The sequence below is a fragment of the Tasmannia lanceolata genome, unplaced genomic scaffold (assembly GCF_043159265.1).
Source record: "Tasmannia lanceolata isolate RefF3 unplaced genomic scaffold, GAP_Taslan_0.1 ptg000013l, whole genome shotgun sequence".
Lineage (NCBI taxonomy): Eukaryota > Viridiplantae > Streptophyta > Magnoliopsida > Canellales > Winteraceae > Tasmannia > Tasmannia lanceolata.
This window is the reverse complement of record NW_027518690.1, coordinates 9,977,728-9,987,801: the sequence shown is the minus strand read 5'-3', so window position 1 is coordinate 9,987,801 and position 10,074 is coordinate 9,977,728. Positions and strand designations below refer to the sequence as shown.

The following is a 10,074-nucleotide window of genomic DNA, read 5'->3' as shown; positions in this document are numbered from 1 at the left end:
TGCTGTGGAAATAAGAAATTGAAAATCCACAGATCTGGCAGTTTCCTTCACCCTCTTTGCTCCTCAACCTCTCCCTTCTACTAGGAAGTACCCCCCTTTCCTCTCTGTCTCCCTCTACATGAGCTGCCGGATCTATTCATTTTGTATTCAAAACTCAATTCCAAATACAAATACAAAATGGGAGGTATCCAAACGAGCCCTTATTGAATTTTGCAAATCCCTTATCTAACCCCATTGTAGAATAAAATCGTATAATCTTTTTTCAATCTCTTCACTAGAATTTCTTCACTTTCTAAAAGTGGAGATTTTATATGGCGTGTTGGGGTATAGTTCCTTTTTTTTTTTAAAGTACTGTATGGCCCACTTCATAGGAATATCCAAACCGTTCATTTGTCGGAACTCAAAGTAAATAGGTTGTGCACTTGTGCCCTAAAAATCATTCAATTGGATGATCCTGACCCTCCGATCTATAAAGGGATTGCACATTATGGAAAGGCTTAAAAGAATCACCACCAGGACCAGGTAACCTGATATGTTATTTTAGTAGTTAGTAGAGCTATAATAGGATTTGAAGAAGTCAAAAAAAAGTATGGAGGTAGGACTTTTGAAGTATGCTTATGTCAATTTTCTCACACATATATGATCAGAGTTCATTGACAGTGTCAAATAATAATCAAATCAGCCATAATAATACAGTTATACAACAAATCAGAACAATGATTCACAGCCATCCCGAAGCTCTATCGCATGATGACCCGTACTGAAAATGGTAGCAAAGCTCTTCTGTAGATCGAGAAAAGCTTGAAAACTGATCCAGTGAATATTTGTTACAATCTCAACAACAAGGCTCCCGTGTCGTCATATGAACCCACTTAGAATGTAACTTATCTACTCCTTAATCTCCAATTCAGGGTGCAATTCAGTAAGTAAATCCACCCACGAAGGTCGTCTTTGGAGCAATTAGGATTGGACATCTGACAGGGAAATGTACTTGCAGATGTAAGAATTCAAAGACTTAGGAAGCTAGAATGGGGTTTAAGGCCTTCATTGATGGGAGCAGAAGGAAGTTTCTTGAGCTGTAAAAAATGTCAGGAATCTGAATGGGAATTATCAAATTGGTATAAGCCTTAGGCTTTCAGCCATTCCCTGAAGTAGGACTGCATCTTATCACGGTTCACAGCATTCCCTATGTTGACAGTGGGAATGATCTTGTCGGGTCTAAGGAACTGCTAAAGGGCAATGTGTTAGTTACAAGAAGCCGAAGAAACAATAGTAGCTGAAGGGTAGAGTGGCAACCAAAACTGGAAAACAATAAGCTTTTTCAAAAGCCAAAGCACATAGTAATTGTGAGATTTCATAAGAAGAGTGGTGTAAGTAAATGATATTGCAACCATAGTTCAGAAAGAATGTGTTATATTATATGTAACGAAACAGCAACCCGTCGATATGCTGCACAAATTTATTGGCACTATGTAATGCTAACAGGTTATATTCTTGTTCTTGTCATTTAATTCAACGTAGTTCAAGAAAAAGAAGATAGAAAATGGAACTAACTCAAAAGAATTTCAATAAGGAAATGCCATCATGTTACATCATCGTTCTTGTTATTTAATTCAATGAAATTCAAGAAAGAAAGAAAGAAAATGGAACTAACTCGAAAAGATTTGGCGATGGGAAGGTAAACTTGGAAAGAAGATGGGAGGATGATAAATCAGTCGACAGTTAAAGGAAAGCTGACCACTTCAATCAAAGAGGAAATAAATTGCAGGTCTAAGAAGAAAAACAGGATGAGTGCAAAGCCTAAAAGATAACAAAGAAGAATACAATTTTGTGATTGAGTTACTAGCTCAATGGTCAAGGCTTTGTTCTTCAGCCTAGAGGTCGGGGGTTCAATCCCAGCTTACCAACCAAAAAAAAAAGGAATTCTACAGTAAGAGTGCAAAAGATAACAATGAAGAATACAATTTCTGGTGAAGGGCGATCCTTACTGGGCCCAACTTGTGCCACATGTACATGATCGGATTGTTTGATCCAATCGGAAACCATAAACCCGCCAAAGGCCACTGAGAACACCTTGATCGGATAATCTCAGATCATGATCCATTAAGCGTCGCTTAGGGTTCAGCCAAGAAGAGCTAAATCTTTGATTTTTGCAGTGTTCTATCTTACACATGGGATGCCTGTTCAGCATGGGACCAAGACCATGTAGGTCCCCTCACTGTTCTGTACAAGATTTACACTCTCCATTGCACACATACGTCCCCGCATGGGGTGCCCTGGCATTGATCCTTACCTTTGATCCAAACATTGTCTGTCTGCAGATAAGTTTTGAGGGAGGAGAAAAGCAGGTAGGGTCTGAGAAAGGGGGAGTTTCTTTCAATTTTAAAGTGACATCCTATTAATTAATAATGAAAAATTCTATAAAGAGTGACTGTTAGGCTCCTACCTAGCATACACTTTTTGGGTCCAGCTTGTGCCACATTTACATGATTGGGTCCTTTGATTCGAATTGAAACCACAAGTCAAGCCAAATGCACTCGAGAACACCAGGACCCGATGATCATAGGCCCTGGACCCGTCAAGCTAGTTTAGTGTTCCACCAAGAAAAGCTAAACCATAGATTGTTCTAATTATTTGTCTTATCCATAGAATGTCTGTTGGGCATGAGACCAAGACTAGTTAGGTTGCCTCATGATGTTCTACAAGATCAACGGTCTCAATTGAACATAGATGTCCTAGAATTGATCATTAGTACTGATCCCAGCATTGACTTGCCTGCCTAGTCATTGATATTGATAACCATTGCTTTGGCAGCATTGGTTTGTAACAGCCAGCTCAAATTCTGATACTAATGAAGCCAAAAATGTTGTGTAATGACCAGTATTTTGAACTGTGTTTAACTATATGTTTTAGTTTAAGGCAGGAGCTAAATTGAACGTGTGATAAGGTAACAGAACAGGATTAGCAAAAGACCTGGACAAATTCTTCGAGTTCCAAGAAACTAGAGTGCTCGCTGTAAGGTACACCTGCAGAAAATGCAGCAGGCATGTCATGGTTTGTCTTCTTAGTAAGAAATTTCATTTCAGAGATGTAACGAGCAGAACATATATAGAAAACTGCTATCAAACAGTCAGAATTCATCACTCTCAAATAGATATGCATCAGAAATGTGTCTTGAACTAAATGTTCTTTAGCTGCAAAATGCACGAGGCATGCATGGTAGGCATACAAAACCCAAACAAAAGGCAAGCTAACATGATGGAAAACATACTAAACTCCCTGCCGTAAAGTCATGACGCTATAAGATTTTTTAAAGTTTCATTAAAATGCCTGCATAAATTGGAAAAATAAAATCATTTAAAGTTGTTCTCGAGTTCGCAGAGAAGGAAACTTATGTATGATAACAGTAACGGAGTAGTTGTTATAAGATTCTAACTGATTTTATGGTCAACACTTCATGCAAACCTTTTACATTTGTGAACAGATAAGAGTCAGAGAACAAGCTAACAGTAAAACGGTAAAAGAACGGGACATTGTATTAACCTCTTAAAAACTAGGCACACCACCATGTCAGTTTTGTTGCTTGTATAAAGTACAAAAAAATCTAAAGCAAATTAAATAAGACAAATGACATTGTGGTACCTAATGTAAAGATTTTCAATACTACATACAGGTGAAGAACAAGCAAATTGCAAGATTGAGGATAGCTTACCATAGATTGTGACATTTCCTTTAGAAATGGGTCTAATTAGATCCAGTTGGTTTCCGACATTCTCAGAGTAAGTCCAGCCTAGAGAAAACGAAAAAAAAGAAAAAAATACTTAAAATGAAAAAGAGCGACATAGTTAGCTATACCCTGCCAATTTGTCATCCACTTTCATGAAAGTGAGAAAATGCACATAACAAAATTCACTAGGCGAAGCAGATATGGTTTACCGGTTGGCCGAAATGCCAAAACAGCTGTAAATTGGTGGCCGCATGTCTTCATGTACTGCTTTAGACTCTACAAAACAAAACAAAACAAAACTGGTGTTAATTGGTAAGAAAATGTCAATAGATCTTCCAAATTCAACAGAAGGATGGTTGGAATTGAAACCTCAGGACGCAAGGAAGATATTGGTAGAACATGCAGTGGTGTGCTGTGGGCATGTGAACTGAGCTTCCCAGCCAGTTGAGGCCAACCAAAGGACTGCAGAATCCGCCTCCTTGAAGCATTAGCATATATCTGGACCTACACTAGTTGCACCATTGATGCTAAGTTCCTACACCTTAGACCTCGGTTCACATGAGTTTGAAATTTCTAGAAACAAAATTAGAAGTGCTACTAGTAGTACAAAATAGATGCAACAATCTCAAAACCCATTACATGCACGCATTCCATGAGACTAGCTTACACCTGAAATTGCATTCAGGCAGAGAAGTGAGAAAGTGCTCAGTGTCTATTTAATTAAGTGTTCAAAAACTTGATTACTACTCAATCAAGATTTCCGTAAAAGGGGTAAGATTGTTTTCTTGTAAACCTAAAAACTTGTTTGGGTGCTCCAAAAACTCGAGCAATACCATTTAGCGATTTGCAGCATTTTTTAAAGACTCAATTACGTATTCAAAAAATTATCAACTCGAGCAGAATATGATCACGTTAACTGATTGATTTGTTTTCTTAGAATTTGAGAAAATAATCATTTGAATACTCCCAGGAGTAAAAGGACTTGTTGACTACTAAAGTAGTGCTTAAAAACTGGAATGAGAACTCAAACAAGTTTAGATGAAAACTCAGGTGAAGTTAAACTGTGCAACTCAGTTTCTTTGAAACCAAAAACTTGTTCAATAATCTAAAAAACTTGAATAGTTTAAATCCAAAACTCTCAAGTACTCGAAAATAATTTCAAAATAAGATTCCAGTATTATTAACTTTTTGGACTCAGGAAATCCGATACAGTAGTTTCAAATTGACTCATACCTGGTCCCTCTTCAAGTTTCAAACTTGTAAACCTGGATAGATATGTCAAACACCAAGAAAAAAATCATCATCTGTGCTTGTCTATCTATCCTTATTTTGATACTCTCTCCAGTATGCAAATCCTATAATGCATATCATGAAGATCCAGGACCGTTTTGGCGAAAATACAAATGAAACTTTCACTACAAGGAAATTTTCTCATTTGATAGAAGCTCAAAAGAGACAAAATAAATGAAATATGCATACCCCTAATGCCTCAGAAATGGCAAGATAAACATGTTCTTTTCCGATACTGTATGCACCAACGACAATGAGGGTTTTTGGCTGCTTAGCTAGACTGTTTCTGGCAATTCTCACAACAAAACCCACAACATCTTCTTTGGATGGGAACCTGAGTAATCAAATCAGGCCCACTAAACAGTTTGCAAATTTGAAATACTAGTAACAATAAATGAATGAAAAACTAACAAAACCTAAACAGAGTAGTTCTTGTCACGGGATAAAATCGAGTTTAGGGGTCTAACAGTTCTCTACCTGTATTTTGGGTTGCAATATGTTGTATCCAGGTAAAGCACATTGATGTGGTGATTTACAAGAAGAGGGTAGGACTTCATCAGTTTAGATGCTCTGAAATCTCCTGTGTGCAAATAACATTGTCCATCACCCAGACAAAAATGAATCAGAGCTGCGCCGGGACAGTGATTTGCTTCCAGAAATGTCACTTTGACTCCTTCAATAACATGCTCGGTGTCTAATTCCAAAGGGAAGATGAATCTGCAATCAGGCAAACCGTATGGGTAATCCTCTGTGGATAGGATGGCAGCTGAATAAGCAAGTCCAGATAATAAAAGTAAAAAAATATATATATATAAATAAATGATAAGTAAACAGGCTTTTCACATAGGGAAAAGACGTGAGATAAAGAGTCCTTACTTACAGTGGGTTAATTGAGAGACACATTTTTACCAAGCGAGCGGTGAGCGGGGTGCAATAGATGGGGCCATGAGACCATCCCTTGCTCAAGCCACCATAATGATCATAGTGGAAGTGGCTGAGGAAATATGCTTTGCACCCCTCAATGAGACCATAACGGAAAGCATCTACAGTGAAGGGTGTCCCTGCAGGCATACCAGACACGCTTCATACAAAATTGATCAAAGGCATAAAGATCTGAAACTCCAACAGAGAAATCAAACCAACAGATTAAACTTATAAATGGATAAACAACCAAAATGTTTAGAGTTTAGACAGTAGAATAAGCAATCAAGTATTAGTAAGACATTTGTTGTGCATATTGGTTTGGGAATATCCAATGTAGGCCTTTGGATGCTCTAGTGAGAAGAAGTGACTCATGCCAAGTTGATGCAGCAAAAAGAGATAGGGGCAGACTGAACAACAACTTGGGTAGAACAGTGAGGATTGACTTGAAGGCTAGGAACATAACAGAGAACATGACCCTGGATAGGATAGAATGGAAGAAAATGATCCATGTAGACGAACCCTACTAGTGTCAGGATTAGACTTAGTCAATTTGAGCCGGGTAGATCCTTTCACCTTCTTCATGAAAATTTTCTAAAGGATTCATTAGCCGACCCCAACTAATTTGGGACAAAGGCTTAGTTGAGTTGAGTTGAGTTGAGTTGAGTATTGAAAATGGCTGACAAAATCCAGGTGCCACAAGGAGGCTTGCCTAGCAATTGGCAATACAACATTGGACTGAACTCATACCTTGCTTTTCAATCTATTTATCCGCAGTGGACCTAACTGGGAAAGCATTAATTTAGGAATAATATTTATGGTTCAGTTCCTCTATTGTAAAGTTGCATGAGTATTCTCTAATAAGGTTCTCCAGCTTTGGAATGTTACAGTTCCAGCAAAAATTGGAGAAAGTGCATAAACAAGGTCCCAAAGTAGGCCATGCACCTTGCTTAGAAGATTCTTGCAACCAAGTTCCAAACCAATGCACTCTGCACTGATCATCTAGCAACGGGCTTGTTGCTCGGTATATCATATACAACCACACCATCCCCATTGTTTTTCCTTGCAGACAGTATGTTCTTCATGACGATGCACCAGACCATATATACTGCATTTCACCAATGCACCCTTCTCAACCACCTACTCAAGAGCTACCCACCTATTAAAGATTCCATTCCAGAGCACCGTTCAAGAAGTTCAATCTGTTCTCTCATTTGAGCTTGTTCACGAAGTAGGTATTGCAGTACCAGTTGGAGAGAAAATCCGTAGTTATTAAGCCTTGAAGAAATGAAACACTACTCCTCAAAACCACTTATTTTCTACCAATTTAATATGTTTCACATCAATTTTCATCATTTATAAAGCAAATTGAGCACTATATGAAGAGAAATTACACAGCATCAGAATTCAAAAATTACGAAATTTGATTACTGCAAACGTGGGATCAATCGTTATGGAGAAAAACAAATTCTTTGAAAAGTTTCCTCCTTTTTCCAGATCCCATACATTCACAACTTAGAATTCATTACACAATAAATTGTATCATTCATTTACTATTCAAACATAAATTCCAAAACCAGATGCTCAAAAGATGCGCAATTCTTCCCTCATCTTTAAATTATGAACTAAAATTCTTCAAAAATTCCCTCTTCTCCATATCGAATCAGCATCTCAGAATCAAATTCCCAAATATTCTCATATATTCTTCAAGACAGAAAAAAGGAAGAAAAATCGCAAATTCAAATCAGAAAAAAAAAAAAAAAAAAAAACTCACCAGGAATTTTCTTATAGAAAGGGCAAACACGCCTAGCAACCTTCTGTTTTGACCGATCAACGCGCAAATCATCGCTAATTGAGAACTTTCTCTTCGAAGGGAAAGAAGAAACCCTAGATATTGATGTTTCAGGCTTTTTAAAACCCCAGATCTGGAATAGATCCCTTTGTACCAGCTTTCTATTCGGAGATTTCTCTTTTAAGCACGACCAATCTGTTCCAGAACTGAAGAAATCGGACGAGAAGCTCGATCCGATCGAGAGATCTCTTCCGTCACATTCTCCGTTATTCTCATCTTCTGAAAGAGAGGAGAACGGAAGTCCGTTCTCGTCGAGATTCTCGGAAATGGAGAGATCATCGTCTGTTAAAATTTCCATAGGATTAGAAGCTGTGTAAAATGACGTCTTTTTGTACCCTCTGAAACTTGAAATTGGCCCGCGGGAAAAAATATGATGAATCGGGGGAAAGCCTATAGGGCTGGCAATTTCACCCGAAAAAGCGGGGATCCGCCTCGCCCCGCCCCGTTTGGGGAGGGGATTCCCCTATTTGAAAGGGGAAGGGGGAAGGGGAATATAAAAATTCCCCGGTGCGGGGAGGGGAAGGGGAAGGGGATGGAGTTGTCCCCGCCCCGCCCCGCCCCGCTAATCATGCCATTTTTTGTAAATTTTTAAGTGTTTTTTTTAAGGAAAACTACTAGAAACTCTGTGGATCGGCTACAAGATTCCCCCAAACATAAACTTAGCTTGTCTTTTCCTTTTAATTAGCTTCTGAGAGCATTTTGGGAACTATAATAACCTTTTCACAGATGTTGAAATAATAAAGACAAGCTGAGAGCCTGAGACGCTGAGTGTATGCAATTATCAAAAAATCGTAGTGCCAACAGAATTTTAGGGTTGGATTGCAGGTTTTAATTTTCAACAAGAAAAATTTAGCTACTAGAAATTTGTTTCATGTCAGCACTAGACTGAATTGCAGTTAAAGAAATAAGTCATTTGTTGATTTTGTTCTCTTCTCCATTCTCATTTCTCATGCTCATCTGGGGGTTAACATGCTATACAGAATGAACTAATGAACATTATTTTGCGTGTGTGAGCGCCCACTTATGGACTTTTAAAGTTCATTGTGACTACTGAGATAGTTACTTTTTGCACATTGGCTGCCTGTTAATGAAGGTAATCCTGGTGCTCATTTCCTATTTATCATTCCATAATTTATGCTGAAAATTGCTGAAAGATGAGGTCTTGTTGTTATTTATGTTTGTTGTCTCATCCATGCATTTCTTATTTTGTCTATCTGTTTGTTGATCACATGAATAGAATCATAGCATTCATCACAATATTGTCTGTAATGGACGTAGAAGAAAGAAGCTCTGTTTGCTGGTTTGGTTGGGTTCCAAAGAGGGGGCGGGGTGGGGATTTTGTCCCCGAAGGATGCGGGAAGGGGAAGGGGATTAGATATTCCCCGCGGGGAGGGGAGGGGGATTCCCCACCATCCCCGCAGAGGGGAAGGGGAAGGGGAGGGGGAAAATTCCCCGCAGAGGGGAAGGGGAAGGGGACCCCAACATCCGGCCCCGACCCGCCCCGTTGCCACCCTTAAAAGCCTATGTTATGTGATGGATGAGTGAATTTAAGATTATGGCAACCGATTGTGAGTGGTAAAACGATTATTGGACTGGTTTGGCACTCACAATCGGTTGTATTAATCTTAAACAAACAAGCCTAGTCGGAATAGGTGGTATCTTGATTCTGCCCTGGTTAGAATGAAATTTTTATTAAAAAAAATTTAATTAAATATTTATTTTAGTTCTTTCCATTCAGTTTCCAAGGTTAAGAATATGAACAAGATTATGATGCCGATTCCGATTCCGACTCCTGATTTCGGATTTGATGGGCAAAGGACCTAGGATCATCCAATCACTTCTGGTCCTTACCATACTGAGCCAATCCGAGCGTGTTTGGTTGCCAGGGAAGCTTAGGGATTTCGTTTGGCTGTCAAGTAATTTTGCTTAAATTTCTTAGGGAATGATGCCTTTTCTTTCTTTCTCTCTTTCCCTTCTCATCTCTCTATATTGGTAATGACACCCCCTACCACAATTCTGCAAGGTTGACAACCAAACACTACATTCCACTATTTTTCTTTTTTTATGATCACTACATACCACTATTCTCCAGGATTCCAGTTAAGCCCAATGCTTGTCTCCTCCATGTTGACTACCTTTGCCATTGCTCTCCGAGGTAAATTCCCCACAACCAAACATAGCTGGTAATTGGGAGGATTGGCATCATCCCCTCCCCTCCTTTTTCCTTTCTTTTTGAAAAATATGACCATGTTAAGTAACATCACTAAACTCAGATTGGAAAATG

At 38.7% G+C, this 10,074-nt stretch overlaps 1 protein-coding gene across 2 annotated transcripts; it reads right to left on the bottom strand.

Annotated features, from left to right (window-relative positions):
• Positions 1–596: 596 nt before the first annotated feature.
• Positions 597–8,209, bottom strand: SNM1 (DNA repair metallo-beta-lactamase family protein). Of its 2 annotated transcripts, none has more exons than XM_077394056.1 (9): positions 7,713–8,209; positions 5,898–6,078; positions 5,495–5,734; positions 5,207–5,351; positions 4,097–4,231; positions 3,937–4,003; positions 3,713–3,790; positions 2,974–3,026; positions 597–1,229 (listed from the first exon to the last, which is right to left on the bottom strand). In XM_077394056.1, exons 1-9 carry the CDS (start codon positions 8,086–8,088, stop codon positions 1,128–1,130), a joined length of 1,377 nt encoding a protein of 458 aa, XP_077250171.1. In that variant the 5' UTR covers positions 8,089–8,209; the 3' UTR covers positions 597–1,127. The 2 variants fall into 2 exon arrangements, with proteins under 2 accessions (XP_077250171.1, XP_077250172.1); XM_077394057.1 differs by having other exon boundaries at positions 597–1,226; positions 7,713–8,206.
• Between the last annotated feature and the right edge of the window lie 1,865 nt (positions 8,210–10,074).

Bases quoted from the DNA above. Each gene is read 5' to 3' on its own strand.
- SNM1 (XM_077394056.1), bottom strand. From the start codon at position 8,088: ATGGAAATTTTAACAGACGATGATCTCTCCATTTCCGAGAATCTCGAC. The intron at 3,791-3,936 runs GTAAACCATATC...CGTTTTCTCTAG, and splicing joins TTTGGCATTTCGGCCAACCG to GCTGGACTTACTCTGAGAAT. The intron at 3,027-3,712 runs GTAAGCTATCCT...CATTTTCTGCAG, and splicing joins AGGAAATGTCACAATCTATG to GTGTACCTTACAGCGAGCAC.